The sequence below is a fragment of the Triplophysa dalaica genome, chromosome 11 (genome assembly GCF_015846415.1).
Source record: "Triplophysa dalaica isolate WHDGS20190420 chromosome 11, ASM1584641v1, whole genome shotgun sequence".
Taxonomy (NCBI): domain Eukaryota; kingdom Metazoa; phylum Chordata; class Actinopteri; order Cypriniformes; family Nemacheilidae; genus Triplophysa; species Triplophysa dalaica.
The window spans coordinates 1,668,228-1,690,706 of record NC_079552.1 but is presented as its reverse complement, the minus strand read 5'-3'; the positions used below and the strand labels follow the sequence as shown (position 1 = coordinate 1,690,706).

Sequence of the window (22,479 nt, the reverse complement as noted above, 5' to 3'; positions counted from 1 at the left end):
TGTTTCTTTGTTAATGTTCATGCAGTCTGAGAGTTTCAAACAAACCGTGTCTGAATCTACATCTGAGCAATCTGAGATGAACCACTAATGAGTGTTTATATGAAACTATTTAATCATGTAAATGATACATAACATTACACACCAATCTAAATAATCTGAGTCACAGAACCCAGCGTTTAGATTTTCCTCTCTGGAGAAGGAAGCGCAGTATTTCCTCTGGTTGGCTATTGAGATGGAAACTCGGCGGTTAATGCCGTGAAACATGAAGAGAGTCAAATCCTCACCAGCACCACAAAATAACCAGCATCCCAATCCTGTGGTCGCTTCTTGATGCTTGACAGTTTTTCAAGCATCATCTATGGCAAGCCGAATTAGCTTTTAATCATTCTCAGGATATGGATTTTTGATATCAACAGTTGAATTTCTAATAGTAACAAATTATATTTTTGATATTAGTGATTACATTTTCGTGAATTCTTGATAACAACAATCATGCAATCACAGAAATGTGTATTCTTGATATCAAAAAATTTATTTCAACTAGTAAAAAAAGTGATTCTTGATATGAATTAAATATCACAATAGACTGCCATTCAAATTCAATTTCAAATATCAGTACTTAATTTCTTACATGTCAAAAATCTTATTTCAGATATCAGAAATACAATTCTTACTAGTAAAAATCATAATTTTTAATTCGGCTTGCCATAATCATCAGAGTTTACTGTGACGTGCTGTAGGATGCTGAAAGCGAGGTTGGAAAAAGATGGCATTTCCAGATTTGGACTAGATCTCATTTCACAAGGAAGAATGGGGTTTAAACTCCCGTACTGTATAGCTGTCCATGCATCCAGGACTTCATCGACCATCAACATGAGAAAATAGAGAACATATCACAGCTCGTCTCTAAAGCCACAGGGGCTGATGGGATTGAGTGAGGTCACTGAAGCAGGACTAAATGATTTAAGACTACATCGTTTTGTTTGTCAGCACTGATGAATGTAGCCCAACTGGTTGGCAGCTCACAGTTGTGGTTAGATGATGGCTGTGTGTTTTATAGCTCTGGCTCCAGAGCTCCGCTGGCGCAGCAAACACACGGCAAAGAGAGAAACTAAACCAACGTGACACTGCCAAAACATTCACAGCACCAATGAAGTACAGAGACGTGCAGTCTTGACCTCAGATCAAAACCTACACGCACACTACAATGGTCAACTATAAATGGAGACTTGGAAAAAAAGCTGTCATTCTTTATTCACCCTCATGTCATTCAAAACCTGTATGTGACTCTTTCTTCAGTGGAACACTAAAGAAGATATTTTGAGAAATGTCTCTGTGGTTTTGTGTTCATACAATGGAAGTCAATGGGGGACCAGTGTTGTTTGATTATCTTCTGCAGAAGATATTTTGAAGAATGTCAATAGAGTCTCAAGATGTAGAGATCAAGTTTAAAACTAATGGGACAAAACTGGCCCATTTTCGGTCTACTTTAATGTTACAGCAGTAAATTTTAACTCTACAACTACGCTTCTTGTTTAATGTACAACAAGTAAACATATACAGCAAGTTATTGGATCATTTTCGTGTTTAATACTTGTACAGTAGCACATTTTTAGATGATGAAAGTACACTTTGAAGTACGCTTTCAGTACACTAATAGCTTTTATACTCCAAGTATACTTCTTTAAGTCAACTTTGCGTCATACTGAGGAGTGCATAGAAAGCAAACTTTATTACTTTCAGTGTAAAAGAAGTATACCAACAAACACCATCAAATAAGGATAACCATCACTTGCGTAAAAGCACATCGTCCTACAATGTACGACCGAGATCGTGCGCATCCTTAACCACAGTAGAAAATCGTTACGAATTGCTTTGAGAATGTTTTCAGTCATTAAAATGTAATAGTTAATAAGTGAAATACAAACAATAAAAGTAAACGTTGAATAAAAAAGAAATAAAACGCGGACACTGCAGTACCATTATTTCTCTTTTCTGATGATTGGAGTTCTATTACAGTATCCTTTGCCACGCTTCAATTCTGTGTTTGTCATGGCAGCTCAGTCTAATGAGAAGCAAAGAACACGATGAGCTGTGGACTTCGTATTCTTGGTATTGTTTTGCATTTCTAATGGACGAGATTCACCAGCAGACGCGGGTTTGGTCAAGCTTCAAAGAGTGGAGATGGAAAGGTGAAACTCATTTCAAACACATTCAGATCGCAGCGTTTCCTCAGAGCACTGGCGTTCACATGGTGATGAAAACAGGTTAGCTCATGAGACTCCCGTCGAGGTCGTCTATTTAAGGTTTGTGTCGTGAGGTTTACTTTGCATGTTGGCTTCGGTTCCTGGTTCTCGATCAAGGCCACCCACCCCTCTTCAGCGCGGTCACGTCATGGACAAAACACAGCGTCCCTGAGCGAGTCAGCATTCACACTTCTGTGTATGGACCAGATGATGATGTCACCTACAGCTGGAGGAAGAGATGACGCTGCTGTGTTATACCGTGACCCCAAGAACCGTTTGGACACTTTTTATAGACACAAGGTCCAACGTCCAAATACTTTTTGCTTTCATGTTTGTGTCTGTGTACCCAAAAAAACAAAACGAAACAAACTAGGTGTGTTTTTGTTTGTTTTTTATTTAGTTTGAAATAAAACAATAATATTAAAATAAATGCACTTAACCTATCATTTCAACCAGACAAAGACAAAGTGAGAAAAGACAAATGTGTTCATATACGATTCGACGCCTATCTCAACATATCAACCCGTGTCATGGCACAGCAACTGCTTTAGAAATTTATTTCAATACTTCGGGTCAATAATGCAAAAGCATGTCATCAAACATTGGTAATACAGAACTCTTAAGAAGAGCAGCGATCTATCTGTCGTGGCTTAACATATCCGTGTGGTTCATAGGGCAACCTTGGTTTACAACTACACAACATTTAAAAGAATAGTTCACCCCAAAACCATCATTCACTTAAAACCTCTATGTTACACTTTCTCCTGCAGAACACAAGAGAAGATATTTTGAGAAATGTCTCCGTGGTTTTCAGTGCAGGTCAATAGGGTTTGATGTTGTTTGGTTACCGTTCTTCGAAATATCTTCTGTTGTGTTCAGTAGAAGAAAGAAAGTCGTACAGGTTTGGAGTGACATGAGTATGAGTGAATAAATGATGAAAGATCTATCCCTGTAACACCCGAACAGACTGTGTGACTACGCCGAAATAAAATGCATGTTTAATTCAATGTCTTTTATGTTTGGCAGGGTAGAATTTGCCCTCACACACATTGATTTGTGTTACTGTATAGAGATCATTTACATTAGTGAATTGTGAACGGCTTATATTTGGGATACACTGTGATATTAAACATGTGCCCGTTTTTATTTGTGATGCATGCCAGCAAGTGGGATTACAAAGCGTTGGGCAGATATATTAAAATTCCACTCAAACAGTCGATTCTGAAAGACAGAATAAATGCATGAATGCACATCAGTACAAAAAAGACACACCGATGAGAAGAGAAACACTGAGAGAGAGAAACCAGCCCAGAAAGACGCTTTTATGGTTCTCTAGGATCTGTAAAGCAGGATTCTCTCTGCACACGTCTGGCCCACCAGACCGGCGTACTGCTCTACATCCTTCTCCTCATTGGAACCCTTCCGCTTGCGGGCGTAGGCGGCGTACGGCATCACCGTCCTTCTGTGAAGAACAAGAGCTTTGCCCACATCCTTCAAAGCCTGAGCATCACCTACAGAACGATAAAGAGAGATCAGATATTACACCATCCTGAAGAACACAAATACTGTGCTTGAAATGAGGATTACAAATCAATAACAGAGCAGAATCAAAACAAAAAGTGGAGCAGATTATTATGCCTGGATGAAAGATTATAGAAAGAATTTTTGTTGGAACAATGTGCACTGATAAAGATCATGAAGGAGTCTCCCAAATATGTTTTGCTTTTTTGCTAACATTGCTAGTTGAAAAGTTAACTCTGTTGGTGGAATAGTGGAAGCATTGAAAGTCGTGTATAAATGTACACTGTCAAAAATGACACGGTTATTTACTTAAAAAATATTAGGTAATATTGTAAGCATCATTTCTTAACTCAATATTTCGTGAATAAATCAAATAAAATCACCTCAATTATTTGAGCACATATCACGTGATAAACTTTAAAAGTTAACTTCTTGTTCTTTTTTTAATTCAGTTTAACATTTATTATTGTTTACATCATATATGATGTACAAGTAATCTGAGAGTGAAAATAACGCCTCCATGACATGAGCACAAACACCGCTCTTCTGAACGAAGGTAACCACCAAACTCAAAAATACAAACAGAATCTCTTCTGAATCTTAAAGACAACTGAACAATAAACACTATCAAGTCTTATTGTAAATCACATAAAATAGATCTTTTTCAAAAATGTCTCTCCTAATGCTGTAACTTGCAAAGCATGCTGGGAACCCTAAATCCACTGCTCAGTTAGTGAAATTAACTAGACGGATTAATGTAGTCCCACCACGAAATAAATAAGTAAAGATCCTTATACAAGTTTAAGTGGGTTGAATTGTTCATTTAGAATTCAGAGATTTTTACGTACAACTTTAACTTACATTTTGGTTAAAAAACAAGAACACAGTTGTGTTAAGTAAAGTTTACTCAATTCATTGAATGAAATCTACTTTGACACAGAATCTATTTTTACAGTGTATAAGTTACAGCTTTAGAATGTTTTTACAACATTAATTTTGGAAAAAATGCTCTTTTGTAGTTACTGCGAGAACATTTTGATAACTTTCAGAAGATTAAGAGAGCGTTACCCAAAGTTCTGAGAATGTTTCCTTTTTGCTCAGATTACAAAAGAAAATGTCCTATTTACTTAAAAAACAAAACATTTCCTGCTTTTTGCATCTAAGTAATTGGCTGGAGGGATTTGGTTAAAGGCTCAGGCGTAGGTCAGGTACAAATTATCATTCACAATTACTCGAGTATGATGATGAAAAAGCACTGAGAGTCCACCCTCAGGCTCAATCGGTGTCTCTACAGCTCGACCTCAACCGTCACAAACACACTCGACAGTTCTAAACATTAGCAGTACATTGTAACAGTGACTCCTTCAGTTGTTTACTGTATTAGGCTTCACTTCACTATAAGTTGGCAAGCCAAATTCAAACACGTATTGCGTATTCGCTAAAAAACCCAACACGCTCCCCAATGAGCTGTTAAACTAGAAATTACAGCGAAAAATAAATCCAGTAACAACTTGTGGAAGCTTGAGAGGAGCCCTGCGGGCCACGAGAACGCTGAGGGGAGAAAATCAAACTCACCAGGCAACACGACGTCATCTCTACATGTTAGCACTCAACACATTTCTTAATTTGAACAAGACTCTAAAGTCTTAACAGTCGTCTACCAAACCATACTTCAGACATTAACAATAGTGATGCACCGATACCAGATCATGTACTCGTGATCATATAGTAACACCGACACCAAACATGAAAGATCTGACAGAAATTAGTGCTTTGAAAGTTTTTGATAAGAACATAGTTTCAGTGTGTTGTGCATTCGAAAATTGCCACCTCACCAAAACATCTGTATCCGAGAGTACCAGAAAAAAATATCGGTACTCTGACTTATTAAAATGATATCGGAGCATCCCTAGTAAAAAATTTAGAAAATCATGGAATATACACAAGACAATATCACAATTGTGCTTTTGTTACACCACAAACTCACATGATCACAGCCACACAAAGAGAAAATAACTCCGCTCAGAAAGTTATGAATGTTATTAACAGATCTGTCAGAGGTGTTTCTGGCCCGCAGCTCATCTGGAGGCCAGTTAGAGAGAGAGAGAGAGAAAGAGAGAGAGAGAAGAGAGAGAGAGAGAGAGAGTTCAGCGGGACGCTGGCTGATGTCAATTACTCTTCATTATTTCACACATAGGGGGTATGGTTTAATTTTCACAGTCTCCCTGTAATATAAACAGTAAAACTCGACCGCCACACAGACACAAGCTTGGCTTTGGGTTTGCTAAAGGAAAAAGAGAGAGAGAGAAAAATGGTAGATAAAGTTGGAGGGCATGCAGTTATAAAAAGAGGGTACATGCATGACTACACTATCACTCTTCTTAGCAAAACCAGCCTGCTTACATCTCATAGAAAGAAAAGAATACATCATTAAGTGGAGATCCACCGATACTAAGCTCATGTACTTGTACTCGTAAAAATGCACCGATACAGAACTGACAGAAAAGAAAGATATATGGATGAATGCTAGCAACTGAAATTTCTGGAGCACCATTGACTACCACAATGGAAAAAGTTGTATATTATTTTGTTCTGCTAAGCAAAAAAGAAGATATTTTGAAGAATTTAGGAAAATGAACTCAAGCTGAGTCGGTCTTATTTGGAAAAGGAAAACATGAATAAATGATTAAATGATGGACCAAAACTTTATGGATAAAGTAACCTTCAATAATATCTGAACAGTTAAAATCCACGTCAACATATCTGAAAGTCACTGCATTGGACAACACAATGTCATGAACAAAGAAAGGATGCTGAAGCTCACACCTAACATCATTTTCATCTGCCATTTTTGCATTGAAGGTCACGCAGGCGGCTCACAACACTTCATACTTTAGGGGTCACTGTGGCTGGAGAAGTCTTTAAACTTATCTGTTCTGTATGTATCTATCCTGATAAATAATGAAGCTTCACCAGCAGTCTCGAACTGAAAGATGAGAGCAGAAAGATAAAGCAGGATAAATAGACTGTGAGGGCGAGAGAGAGCGAGAGAGAGACAGGTAGTCCATCACTAGCAGTCCATCACACTACATGCAATAAATTAAAACAAATGAAGAACAGACGCGAGTTGTGAAGCGGCCATTGTGAATGTTTTCTCATAGCTGTATGAACCCGCAAACTAAACACACTGAGTGCTTTATTATTTCCACTCCAAACACATTCCCTAGAAAACCCCTTCAGGTCCTCAACACTCCAGTACTGTCCCAGTAAAAAACTTATGGGGAAAATGTAAGTTTAGAAAATCAAATCAAATCAAATATATATTTTAAATAATTTAAATAAATAAAAATATATTATAGATATATAATAAAATATTGCATGCCTGGAGATTTATTTGGTGACATGAGACATTTATTTGGTGCTTCCCACAATGCTCAACAGTGAATCGAATGAATTCTCATTATTGTATTAATTGACATATTACTTTAAAATACATTACTTGGTAACGACTGAACATGATAGCTGTTTTTAAATATGTAAGTAAAGTAGGTGCCTCACAATTAACTAAGGGGCGGTTTCCAGAGCAGGTCTTAAGCCTAGTCCAAGACTAATTTAAATGTTAAAGATGTCTTAAAACATATCCGTGCGAATTGCAATCGTGTCCAAATAATCACAATAATTATTTTTGTAACCAAATCACACGGCTATAGTCGCAGGAGAACGAGTCTTATTGAATCAAAATGTGTAAAAATCAAACACCAGCAGAAAACAGCTTTCAGATGCTCAATTAAACACAGTATTAACACTGTACAGAACTGAGCTCTCTTACACACACAATCTAAACATCCGCTCTGTTTATAAACACACTCCCTCTCTCTACATCTTCTGAGTCGATTAACAGTGCCGTCAAGTGGCAAACGCTTTCTCAATCTCTCGCACTGAAGGTTCAGCGACACATCCGTCCCAGGGTCATAGGTCAAAGGTGATATAAGAAGACTTTCTCTGGAATGAGAGGGTCAGGGCCAAGCAAAGAAGGTCTCTGAACCCCCCGCCACACTTTCTCAAGAGGATGAGAAGCAGCGACAGGCGTGACTGCATGAGTTTAACTAGTGCTGATGACCGGTAGCATTCTTTGTATTAGAATAATATTATCCTCTGATCCAAACATATCATTTGCATACTTTTTATATAAGAAAGGGTTTTTATGGTTAACTAAAACTATATAGGCCTAAACACTGTTTGAAAAAGTTACTAAAACATTTGAAAGTTTTCCCTTCGCAGTGAACTACAAAATTTTTAAAGTTGAGCCAAAACTGAAACTAAACCTGGAGTAAAAAACAATTCTAACAACATAGAATTAAACTGTCATCCGATTAAAACAAAAATCTGATTAATCACACATTTTTTCTGATTAATCGCAATTAATAGTACATAACATTAATATACTTCTACATTATAATAATTTCACAATTAATCTCTTTCTCTACCAGCATCATTTTATGTTGCAAAGTTATAAAAATTGTGTTTTAGTGATTTAAAAGCATTAACATGAAAAAGACTGTTTAAATATGTTATGTAACGCTAGACATAGGATGACAAAACAAACGGATGCTGCATTCATTGCGCTAAAATTTTTAGAGCGTTAAAATATTAACGAAAACTTAAGCGCATCCATTAACGGAGATCCATTAACTAAATTAAACTCAAAGTTCTAGTTTAAATTCGAATGAAGCTTAAAGTAACATGAAAATTATAAAAATGAACTCAAAGCTTATTCAAAATGAGAATAAAACTACAATAAAACGAAAAACTTTGTTTTTTCTTCTGTTTTCAACTACAATCATCTACTCATCCTTTAAACAAAACATATACAAGATACAGCCTTTCTTTCAGAGAAATCTAACAAAGTTTCGTGATCTTTATCCTTAAAACAAAGAAAATCTTGTTTCCCTACCGGATAAGAGAAATAATCTAATTCGCAAGGAAAAACTAAATTATTTTTCTTTCCCATTGGCAGCATGTTTAATTTTGCTAAAACTTTGTTTTAAAGATAAACCTCGCCAAATTCTATTAGATTATCTTGAAGTCAAGGCATTGCATCTAAAAGAGACAGTTCACCCAAAAATGTAATTTCTAACATTTTTATTCACCCTCAGGATGTTTCAAATGTGTTTAAATGACTTTGCTCTGATAAACGCAGAGAAAGATATTTGGAAGAATGCTTGGAACCAACCGGTTCTTGAACCCCATTGACACCTATAGTAGTAAAATGTCAAAAGTGCTCCAGAACTGTTTGCTTTCCTACATTCTTCAAAATATCTTCTTTTGTGTTCAACGGAACAAAGAAATGTATAAAGCAATATTTCCTACCACGGTGTGGTATGGCATGATGTTTGGAGTGTCAACAAATGATGTCAGATATTTCTATTCTGTATGAACAATTCCTTATTTATTAAAGAATATTATATAGTTCCATTTTTAAACAACACGTGACTATGAAAAAGTGAGGTTCTAGGTTTCATCTCTACTGCAGCTTTCACACAATCCAGACACGGACCTCGCAACCAAGAGTCAGACCGCCGGCCTGGAGTTCTGCTGAGAAACGGCTCTGAAATAGTCACTTGTCTGGACAAGAACAACAGGTCTGTAGGACCACAGGCACCACACAACCATTTAAAACACTGATGGAAATGATGGCCTTCAGCTGTGTGCCAGTCAGCGCAGACGTAGGTCAAACAAACCCCAGGCCTCCGTGATCCACAAATACAAATCAAAACTCCGGTGAGGTCAAGTTCTGTTGGCATCATTCTTAGAAAAACAAAGATTCCTGAGAAATGAATCATTTCAGGAGTTTCCCTCTCTGTATTATTCACAATTTGAATCCCTATGATGAGTTCTGATCAGGCACCCCTGAAGGAAACGCAGTTTTAGACTCTGTATTAGATTGTCCCGTCTGTGACACCCTCTCCATCAGCCCGTACAGACTCCACATGAGCCGTAAACATCTGTACGTGTGACATCTCCTTGACCTTTACCTCAAACTTGATCTCAAGCGCTCCATTTGACACCCTAAAAGTCCAGCTAGAATCTAAATATTTACACAGGAGAAGTATGGCACACTTACATGTGGCCCTGTGTGTTTGAAGGGCTGATGGGGTCGAATGTCACCGACACATGAGCGAGAGAGTGATCTATTCAGGAAAGACATCATCATGTTTCTTAAAATGAAGAATTATGTCATTATTTAACCATGAGCAAACCTATATGCCAAATGTTTATAAACGAAACACAAAAGCATTTCAAAATGACCCTAGAAATCTAAAAATAAACCATACACAATTTTGTTATGAGCCCAAGCGTCATGTTTGTTGTCTGTACTTGCATTTATAAAACAATATGTATATATAAATACACAACTTTTCAAAAGTTTAGGATCTCTATAATGTTTCTTAGGAAATATATAATCTATAAAGCTATAAATGTTTTGGTCTAAAAGCATATGGTTAACATTTTGAATCGAAGTAAGTAGACATAATATAAATGTATTTTCTAACAAAGATGTTTGTGAATAAAAGAGTTGATAATGAAACAGCCAATAAGAAGTGCGTATAGATGTGAACTCATTCGATTCGGTTTAAAAATGCTGCTTAATAAAACAACTAGGACATTTCTGTAAATTTTAGACAAGAAAAGTCTATACATTATATATTATATATGTCTATATATTAGTCACAGCATCATTTTTATTTTAACATTTCTATTATTCCATAGTTTACCGTTGTTCTTTAATGTAAGGAAACAACACAAAGACTGAGTAAGTCACTTTTAAATGGTAGTTTATACAGAACTTAGAAGAAAGATACAATCTGATTTTTGAATTACACCATGTCCACACTGGACACGACACAAAAAAGACTTTAAAACGCAGTAGAGCACATCATAATTTACATTTGGTCCACACTGGATGCGTCCGGTGTAGACATGGTGTAATAACATACTTTGATCTGTTTATCAAACTGAACACTGAAGTCTTCTGAAGTCACGTAACAGTACACAAATCATACGGACTATTGTCATGCTGTCTTGTGCTTTTTGAAGTCCGCTCATAATGAACTGTTGCATATATAACGGCATACAAGCTTGAATCAACATGAGGGCAACCAAAAAGTTGAGAAAAGCGAGTTATTCCTTTCACGTAATTTTACATCACATGAAACAGACATGAGGGTATAGAATGATAAAGATCATCGTGATGAGGAATAATGCAAAGACTGTCCTGTGTCCGGAGTGGACGTGTCTGAGACATCGCTCTCTTTACCACCTGTATCTCCCAACACAAACAGTGACTCCAAAAGTGATATCATGTTGACAGAATAATCGAAAAGTTTCAGTGAAATAGAGAAGTCGTTGTGCGATGACAACATCTAAACACAAACACCCGCACGCCTCAGCTGTGGGCTCATCGTGATTAAGGTGGGAAATCTAAACGGATCACATGAGCTGCCAGAACGGCTCCAGCTGTACCTGCGGGTTTTTAATGGACATCGTGCTATCTTGAGCAGAAACAGAATGAACTTTCAGAACTGAGGAGGCATTTATACAACACGATGGGGAGCTAAGAGCGTCACCTTTTTAAACGGTCTAAAAACTATAGCATTACCATCTAAACTACACGAATGGTGACCTCATGTGATTATGCATGACATGCATTCCCACTTATTTACCCTGTCTAACGTGCTGGCTTCTCATGCTTGAAATGGTCAACTTGTTAATAACTAGTCGGACGTATGAGGTAGTATTTCGGTACTTGATACACTCCACCAACACTCCAACTTGTTTTTAGAAAGTTTTTTATAATTCTGGATATCTGTGTTGTCACACAGGGGCGAAGGCACGGCGAAGACCCCGCCCACGAGCCAACAAAAGACAAAGACCCGCTTACCATCAAGGTTATCTGCGCTGCACTTCAGCTCTTGCCATATAAACTTTGAATATAACGCTTGATTTGGAGATGGTTTGAAACTGATTGATGACACGGTCCCGGTTCCAAAAGATGTCGGACGTGACATACGTCTGTCTTTTGTTGGCAATCGGCGTGTACGTGCTTAATGTAGAAAAAAATGACGGGATTAATGTGATGATGTGTTGTGTGCTCGTGCCGTGAACTGCCTGTGGTACGCAATCTTTAATCCGCCCAAGACAAAATTGCATGATGCAATGAACAGGGATAGTTTTCTGTGCGCACTACTATTCTAAAACTAACGTGACTCAATAAACCATACTGTATGAAGAGTTTGGATGGTTTGTTTTGATTCAAGCCATAATAACTCAAAAACACTGCTAAATAACACAATAAAAACATCAAAACATAATAAAAAACATGATTTTTGAACAAATTGAATACGGAGATCTCATTTTTGGAAACAAACTCCTCATATATTCTTTAATATAGTCAGGATGAAATTATTCAACTTGACCTTATTTGACCTTCTGAACACACACTTCTAATCTTAATGTGTACGATTTATCCGCGCACATTTTTCCAAATGTTAAAATATTTGTCGTAAACCTATACCCCAATAACCACTCACATTTCAACCGCTGTACTCGTTCAGCACACGCAGTGTTCCGCCTAGAAAAGCGTTATTAAACATTGAGTTCTTGAGCTAACAAAAGAGGAAAGATCATCACGTCTCGCCCTCCCTCTCTGGCCCAGCCGTGGCGTCTGCTTGTCGGTACTGAAATTATTATTATTATTATCATCGTCACTGATCCCGTGGTTCTGGGCCGTGACCACACCACTGACCCTTCTCGCCTGCCAGAATCCTGCGTTTTCTCCATTCTTGGATGCATGCCTACTATTTCAACACGTTCTGCAGGACCAAACCGGCCCTCCTTCCGTGCGCTGAACTGAGATGTATAAACACAGTTGAAGGCTAACAAATTGAGTTCCGAGGCACGGCTACCGATATTAAACGCTGCATTGTGCAATTACAGTCATGGGAACGGCAAGCACATACAGTGACTCATATAGCCGGCCGCTACACTGAACCTTCCAACTGATAAGCGAGTTTTGATTGTAAAGTGTCATGACGTAGTTAAATGGAGCGTTTCCCAAATCCACCAGCGATGACGGACCTCGTTCTGACCCGAGTCCAATAACCTGATGTAAGTTCAACACTAAACAGACTGCACTAGAGAAGCTGAATCAGTTGTGATATGAGACCATCGGCTGGAACAAAACCTGATGTGGGATTCTGTCAGCTGGGGATGGAAACATATGTTATATGAGCATTTACAGGTTCAGCACTTGGTGGAACACGTCCAGGTCCTATACTCCCCCAAAAAAGTACTATTGTCTGTTTAGGATGTTTTGCATTTATACAAGAATTCGTCTTTTCTATTATTACAACACTGTAGTGTTAAGTGTGTTGTATTTTATTCTATTTAATCATTAAAATAAAAAGATTATTTTGCATTATGCAGTTACATTACACTATAAAAGACAGATAAATAGATGGACAGGCAGACAGAAAGAGAAACAGAGACAAAATCGATTACTTGTTATTTTAGTTACGTTACTGAAGTTATAATACGCTTTTTTTACTTATGTATGTTTGTACATATATTTTATGCTTTGGCAATATTGTAATATGTACAGACATGCCAATAAAGCTATTTGAATTGAATTGAAAGCCAAATAGACAGACAGATGACAGAAATGAGAAAACAAGATGAAGATATCACAATCAAAAACCTTGACGGCCCTAAAACCGCCTTCATTTTCTTAATGCAGATATATTTACAAATCATTTTTGACTTGCGGGTGAATGTGACCTAGACATGTTTTCATGCTTTGGTTTTATGATCTTGCATGGGTCTTACCAGCTTTGGCGTCTTCGTTGAGTCGTGAGTAGGCAGAGGTGTCGAGGTGAGGGAGGCATCGCTCGATGGACACCCAAACATACGTCTCAGGACACAGAAGGTCTGAAGGCCTGTACTGACCCTACAAGATAAGAAACAAGAGCTCGGTCAGTTCTGTGAAACGTGTCCAGTATGTTTCTCTCTATTGTGATATTGAAAAGGGAAAGCAGATGGCCTCTTCGGCCTTGACTTGAACATCTTTTCAGAGGATGTTGTGGATCTAAACAAACACACACCAGTGTGAGCACATCTAATAAACAAACAGACGCCTCGGCGAACATCTCTGCGTCTCTTCAAACACAGCCGTGTCATTTCTGGCAAAGACAAAAATGCATTGACGGGCTGCACGTACGGACATGCACCGGCACTCTAAAGCCCGCGCAGATTATGTGGGTTTAACTCTGTGTTTGGTCAAACGAGAAGCAGTCTTGTGAAAGTCCCGCCATTAACCAACAGGATTCGTCTGTCATTATTCCACCATGGAAACTATGCGTCCTGTTTTTACAAGACGGACAGCATGGGAAACAGCGAGCCTGTGGAACGAAATGAAAGGCATTTTTTGGGGCAAGGCAGGGAGGGGCTGTGATATACGAAGGGTTGTCATCGGTCTGTCGACGACGGGCCACACGGAGACCCTGACGGGTGAGATGACTTCATTAATGGACACTGATGACAAGACAGCGAGGGTCACTGGATCTCAAAGCTTCACTGAGCGATGGAAGGAAAGGCGTTGGTTTTGGGCCTGCGGACAGATGTGGGCACGTGTACGAAAGAGATGAAAGATTGTCCGCGTGGTATTGAAAAAAGCAGCATATGTACAATAATTCAAGCATTTAACGCAAGAACACATACTGGTGTAGCAAGAATGTAAGTGACAAAATAAGACATGAGGAATGACTTATTTAAAGGCCGTTTACACAAGACCGTTTTAAACTAAAAATGGAAAAACTTTTAAGTGGTTTCGGCCGTTCATTTATATGAAAACAGCATTTTAGGGGACTGAAAACAAAAACGTTTAGAAAACGGGTCTCTGTGTGAACTGCATTATCCTTTCCGTGTAAACTCTGAAGGTGGCGTTTTCCAAAAACGATGATGCCTGTGCGTATCATCATTTTTGTTCTCGCAACAGCGCCATTCACTGGTCTGGCATGTATAATAAGTTTTATTCGTTTTCCCGGATCAATGTAAATGCAGATCGTTTTGCAAACGCTGTCCTGTGTATGTGAAACTTTTCACAAACGCAAAGGAAATACATTTCCGTCATTTATCATGTAAACGTGCTCTTACTCTTATTCAAACGTTTGCTCAACTAATTCGTTCCAAGCTTTTAAAACGTGGTTTTACCCGCATCGTAAGTTGTAAATCATTGGGTGTCTAATCAACATCACATTGCAAGTGAAGGACGACGGTTGTGAAATACAGGAAGGTGGCTTTAAGGGGGTGATAGCAGAAAGCGTGTCCACAGGGCAGTTACTGACATTACAATAAGACACTCAAAACCTGCTGAAACAGGTCTGGAGCACCTGAAAAACAAAACATTTCTCAGATATGATGGGAGAGGGTATAGTTGTGTCATTTTTTGCCAAACCTTCCTTAATTGTTCCCAAAGCTAAGCTTCCGTTTACGCTCCAAACACCTACAAAATCTTGAATGCATAATACATCTTAAATAATAATAAGTTGAATTTTTCCAATGTTGGACATCACTTTTGTCCACTACTGTATGAAACGTTCCTACAACAAACTACAAAACTGTACAAATAATTAAGAAGGTCTGCTGTGATCTTGCGTTCGCGCACAAGGTTTGGGTACAAGTTGGCTGCTCTTTCTTCAACAGTCACCACAGCAATCGTGCAGTAAAAATCGGATTCTTTTACAACCCTAAACCAAACGCAACAAAAAATCATTCCGGTTTAGTGTTGTACTTTTTATAAAACCAGTTCTACATAACATTTCCGATCTCCAAATCCACCGCTGCTGAGCTGATCTAGCGGATGCCTGTCTCTCAGATGATAGCAGAGGGTATCGTGGGATGCTAAAGACCATAAAAACAAGCTACAAGGGCCAAATAAGTAAAAACTGACCACGTGGAGCGGATTTTTCCTTTACTTCCATAAATCAGTCTGTTATCAGACTGAGAAGGATGTGATAGCTCGGGCTGAAGGCCAGGTGAAAAAAACACCATATCTGATGGGTTTAACTCCAGCCAGCTGATCCCGAGCCAGCCACGTCTTATGCAGAAGTGGGATGTGGTTAATACCCAGGGAAGGAGCGCTGATCCAACATCAGTTCATAATCAAACAGGGGGAAGTGAGCGCCGACCGCCGAAGCCGCGAGTCTATGTCTGTATTTTCACTCTGGTGTTTATTTAAATGAATGGCACATTGAACACAACACCATCCGTCTTCAGCCCCTCCCAACGCCCTCATTCACACGCCAATGACGGTAACGCTGACAGACAACCTGAACTCGCTAAGGCTCATTGACATCACCATAGTGAGGAGAAAGAAAGAATCAGTGTGTTTGAGTCCAACCTTTCAAACAAGTCGCATGAGTGGATGTTTAAAGAAAATACACAATAACGTAGATCTGAAAAATGAGAAAAAATGCAAACACACATTCACGCGTGCATGGGAGACTAAAGAAATGGCGGAAGGTTGGATTAGAGGAGAAAACAAGACTGGAAAGAAAATGAGGTGACAAATATTTCCACTTGAAGAAGTACTGTACACCGTTCTATAACTATTACTAAAGTACACTTATTAGGTGAGGAAATATTTATATTATGCAGAAGATACAATTTTTTGTATTATATAGTACACTAAAATTCTGAGGAAAAAAAACACTTACTACCCCAAAATCATTTCTTACTTTATAAAAATACTGCTGGGCAATGCCGTGAAAATGTCAACAGCACAGATTTTAATACATGTGAGATCTCTCTTCAAATTTGTAAAGCATTTGTTTTATTTTTAGTGGATGATTTTCCATGGTCAGGTCAGTGCCATTTTCATGATTGTCACATCCATAACACTACATATTCCTCATAAATGGACACATGAAAATGAATATAAAGTTACTATTTTATGTTCTATAAAGAGGCATTACTTCTCCATTCATTGGGTTTTATTCCTTCAGGATTGTGCATTTTATTTTACAGAAATCCAACAAAGTTTATCGTCTCTCAAAAACTGCGTCCATTTTTTGTCACATCCATGTTTATTTCCCTTTTTTTATTTTATTTCATAGACTGACATATTTTGTTGTTTAACCTCTATCAACAAGGGTTCAGTAAAATATAAACAGATGGTTCAATATAATTGTAACAAATTCATTCTCTGAGCATTTTTATGTCATGTCCATAACGCTGGAATTGCACTGCTGTTTAAAGCAAAACACAAGACTAAAAATAAAACTTAATCAAAATTACCGGCAAAACTGTGGTGAATTTAAATAACAAAAAAGTTATCGGCAATTACATGAAAATATTTACTGGCAGTTCGTGCGATCTTGACATGCTGCCAGTCTATCACATTCGGGTGACTTTACGTCACTCCTGAGGTTTGATTTTGTGGAAGTTCAACAGACACTGGACTGAAATGGACAAAATACATCTAGAAATGATGATGAATATTTGAAATCTTGGTCTCTTACTTTCTTAAAATATTGCTGTTAAAAGCAAAACACAAAAAATAATAATAAAAAATCACTGGCAAAACCGTGTTTACTTTAAATGACAAAAAAATGATCTGCTATCACATAAAAATATTACTATTTGTGCTTCTAAAAATATAAAATTAAGATCAATGCCACAGCATCTCTAGATTACACCGTGTCTACAACGGACGCAGCGCGATGCGACAAAAGACAATGGAACGCATTATAATAAAAAAAAATATCCAAACAGGCTGCGGCGCGATGCAAAGATCCCATTAGAACAAGCCGTGTATGTCGCGTCGCATCACGTCGCATCCAGTGTAGACACTATCACTCTATTGAAAGGTCTAATGTTTATTGATCTTGATGACAGAAGTGATTTCGGAGATGTGTTCTCTGGTACCCTCCATCCCCTCCTCCTGCGACCCGCCGTGGGCTCATACCTGAGATTTACTAGCAAAGTCATTAATCAGGAGCATAAATCCTGCGCTTCACCATTGCAGAGGAATCTTTGTGAAAGACGACACCTCAAGTGTCCTCAGGGAGCAATAACATCCACACAGACACTCAACCACAACCTACAGAAAATAAACCGCACAACGCTTTCTACATCATCATCTAGAAGGAATTAGTCCAAGCATCCTTAAAAGTCATTACAATGCCTTGGGTTCATGCAAACCATTTTTTACGATTTGCAACACGTCATGAGGATATTATGTGTGTTTGATGGGAAGGACTTTAACTAAGAAGGTTGTGCCATGGCGTACGGATTAAAGGGTGTTAGCCCGGGTTTCCTATTCCTAACCACTGCTATACACATCACAAATGACAAATTACACACTGAACTTGAATACTTACACATGGGCTTTGTCAAAAAAGCATGAGAGGAATAGTAAAAGTGATGCTTGTCTTAGCAAGGAGGGGTCCACATGATAAATGACACGGGTTTAATCTACAACTTGTCTAAACATTTACCGTGCCGCCCACCGCCCCTCCTGACGTATATAGTGGCGAACAATGGCCGGCCCATCCCATCTGACATTACGGCAATCAGAAGAAACAAGGCCAGCTCTGTGCACTGACAGACACAAGTGCACACTTGCTTTTACCCGACTCCATCTTATCTGAACTCTGAGAGCACACAAAGAATCCACGCTGTTGCCACATTGTGTCGTTTGTTTTAACTGCAGGTTTACACACACGGTTGAGAATACGGTTGTGGTTATGTGACACTTACGTTGGTTTACCAACTGAACTATAAGAGCTCTATAAAATCTAAGACAAACCTGCCGCCGAGAAGATCTGCGGTTAGAGACGACAAGAACTTTAGTCTCCGCCTGATCTCCACTTTCTCTGGCGTTCGCAAACTCCACACAGATGGTGAAGACCGCCCTGTAAGAGCTGACATCAGGACAGACGCTGTTGAATGACACGTGTAAACACGCTCGCCCACAGCCAGCGGTGGGACAGGCTTTATAAATGGGCAGAGGGGGGCTGCGTTCTGACAGACGTGTGTAAACACAGCACGGACACACGAAACTCGGTTTAGGACCAGCACGCTCTGAGCACGGCAGTACTCGGGAGAGTAGAAAACCACATTCATATATTTACACAAACCTGCCCTCTTTAAACACAAACGCTTGGTTAAGTCATTTCACCGCAGTCAACACATTACCGAAGGGACAGAATTCAAATAAACACGCCATCTTGGCCGCTAACTAATGCTTGCACGGACAGACACACACAAACACACATCGCGGTGCCCGGCCAGACCGTGTATCAGAGTTATGATGGGAAAATATTTTTACAGGATTGTGTTTCGGCAGGGCAACGTTTTATAGGCGAAGCCTCCCGAGCCACTTTTAAATCTCTCTATCTCTCCTGTAGTTTATTGGTGGGCATCTAAGGCCGCCAGCAGATGATCACCTTCAATAAGACTCCGTTACGACCTACTAGACAAACATGTTTAAATTGTCTGGTTTGTCAAAAATGAAACGACTAACACAACCTGTTTTAAACGTTAAGGTTTCAAAAGGAAAATGTTTTGAGAGGGAAAACAAAGTATACTGCTTTTGACTCGTCCACGTACACACGGGTATTGACTAGAGATCGACCGATATATCGTATCATTACATAAACATCTGTTCTGCATATCGGGTCTCGGCACATAAACGTATCTGTTTAAAATAGAATATCCGTCGATCACTAGTATTGACGCATGCGCATTGCGACATTTTGCAATACCTTGTCGGGCCTACAGGGGTCAGGTTTTCTTCTACTACCTTGAATTTGTCTCATCCTCAGACGTCACGCCCACTGACCATTGGCTTAACATCGGATGCATACGGCACACTTTTCTGGAAACACTTTTGCACGTTCGAATTCTTCATCTGATTAATTGAATTTCACAGGATTTCCGAGAAACATGCGTGTCGCGTTCTTTAACGGCCCACCTTGAAACAACACGAAGCCGTCTGATCTAAGAAGTAAGGTGTCATGTTTAAAACAGTTGCTAAAAGAATTCAACACGATTGACTTTACGCTTACTTCTTCAAAGTATCCAACGTTCATGGCATAAAGTTATAATCATAGTTGTTTCTGTTAATTTGACACGTTTGTATATTTACTCCGGTCTGTTACTGTGGCGACATTTCCACGCCTCTAAACATGATGCGGTACAAAACGAAACGTGATCGGTTGCATTACCTGTCAGTCATATGGCCTCTTGGGTGGACCCTGACCAAAGAAAGTGGCGATAAGTTGGCTACCCGAGACTAACCTTGAATCGATGCTCCCAAGAAACTATTTCCACCTGGTGGTTAAACTAATTACTGTAAGAAATGGAATGCGTGACCTGCGCACACTTTCTACGCGAGGTAACAAAATTCCAGCAGTGCGCGTTCTATTTTTAAGAGGAAATTTGCGTCACGCACACTGTATGCGGTCTCTTGCACACACTTAAGAAGAGAACTATACTTCAGCCAAGAAAATTGACCAACAAAATGAGCTTTAAACGTAACGTTACAAACTAAAAATGATTTTTTTTCCATGGCTCGCTGCACTAGCCATGTAGAAAACAAAAATGATACTTAGGTTTGGGTGGTTGTCAGGACGTTGTTACATGGTTGCTAGGGTGATCACGCTGCTGTTTGGGCGTTGCTAGATACTTGTCTATTGGGGCCCATCTCTAACTCCCTAGGATGCCAATAAAGTTTACAAAATGTATAATACAATAATTGTCAAAGCAAAGAATGTGACAAAACTTAACAAACAAAGATTATAAATACTGTACTGTTAAAAAACACCGTCATTAAGAAAGAGACCCACACCATTTAGTAACTGAACAGAACAACTAAGAAAAAAGTCTCTGTGTTTTGTTCCCATTCCATTGGCTTTTTATCAAAGCTGTAGTGCCATACATTATATCAGACATACAGCGGAGAAGTGCCTGAGTCCACAGCTCTGAAAATAAACCCAAGGCGAGTTAATGGCAACACAAACACACAGCGCTGGCGGCTGGACGCTCTGGCTATTTTCACCCTGACATCAGATCTAAACTCTAATTTTCCAACCCTGCGACCTTCACACCTCCCGCTCCCACCCCCTCTCCCCCAACATTTATCGTTTCTCTCTTTCACTGCCGAGTCTCAATCGTTCGACCCGACCTCTCAACTCTGACCCCTGAGGTCTGCAGTCACGTCAGCGCCCCTGACGGGGGATAAACGCTCTCAACCCGGGCCTCAATGTAAACACATAAAACACGCAGCCTCCATTAACACGCGGTGTCAGCACTTCCAAAGAATGGACATCATGAATGTGGTTAGAATATCATTTAGGGGAGCGCTTCGAAACAGACACAAGGGAGAGCTTAGATTTCTGTTGAATGCCAAATACAGAAAACCACAAAATAGAGCAACTCAATATCACAACAGACTTTCAGTTGGACTCCAAATGATCATGTTTTGAAAAGTTCCGCACAGACAACATAACCAGATTCTTTTATCCGTACAATACGGCACAAGCTGAACACACTTAGTTTCAAGCACTGACAAAGATAAATGTAGACATATGAAGGTTTGCTAGACCTGTAAGTATTTTTTTGGATAATTGGAACAAGACCTTCGAGCCGGATTGATGTCAAAACCTGCATAGTGCGGAGAAAGAAACGAGACGAAACACTGCCCAATTCAAACAAACGCTCCCTGCTTAGGCCTCACTGTTGGTGGTCTGGGTGAAAGCAAATCAAAAAGCAACTTTCCTCAGATTGGCAGCCAGAAGTGGACACATGGAGGGTGAAACCAGGCGCCGAGAACACGTTGAGGACCTGGAAAAAGGACTGGGACATGAAAGTCACACCAGTTGAAAAGAAAGAAACATCACAGATGAGATCTCTTCCATATCTCAGTTATTTCTCCGAGACATCAGTGAGACTGAATGAAGAGCAAAATTAAACGTGCTTGCATCTCGTGTGTCTCAGATATTTCTCCGATTATTGAAGATCTCAACATGAACTCAAACATCTCTTACCAAATTTACACAAATCCAGATCCTCCACGCTCTTCCTGTGTTTCAACAATTACACTCTCGTCTGATTCTTATCTTTTAAGCTCCACAGGAGAAACATCTGAGACTTAAATGAAACGCAACCGACAACTCCATCTCCTGAGATATAAATAAAAAAAAATTAGTAAAAAAATTAAAACACTGTATGTTTGCAAATGTCATAAGTTTGCAAAAACAAGGGAGAGTGAAAAAAGATTTTCCATTCTTTGTTGAATTATATCTTAAAACATCATCACTTTCCCGAGGGAGAACACCAAAAAGACACGCAAGTTTATCGTACAATAAAAGCGCCTGCCGTGTTGCATTACATCATGCTTTCAACACTAACTGCTTCCAATCCTACGCTAACAAGATGACACTTGCACAAGCCTGTGGGAAGGAACTCGAGAGGACCACAGAGACCCTGGTCTCACCCTGTCCCGACACGTAACCCACTCGCAGATTCAATCCTAAATGCTTTACTGACAGTTCCACAGCACCGTGGCTTATTAATGAAAGAAAAACAAAGCGAAAGAAATTGCGCTGCAGAAAGGTTCATGCTTCAAAGGCGCACGATCACGAAGAACAAC

General features: G+C 39.1%; 1 protein-coding gene across 5 annotated transcripts in view; it reads right to left on the bottom strand.

Annotated features, from left to right (window-relative positions):
- Nucleotides 1-2,620: 2,620 nt before the first annotated feature.
- Nucleotides 2,621-22,479, bottom strand: part of LOC130431830 (arginyl-tRNA--protein transferase 1) — a 60,388-nt gene continuing 40,529 nt past the window's right edge. For all 5 annotated transcript variants that reach the window (XM_056761032.1, XM_056761033.1, XM_056761036.1 and 2 more), the window contains 2 exons: nt 13,653-13,773; nt 2,621-3,757 (listed from right to left, as the gene is read on the bottom strand). In XM_056761032.1, the coding sequence (XP_056617010.1) occupies nt 3,579-3,757; nt 13,653-13,773 (300 nt within the window). In that variant the 3' untranslated portion in view covers nt 2,621-3,578. The remainder of the gene's footprint in view (nt 3,758-13,652; nt 13,774-22,479) is intronic.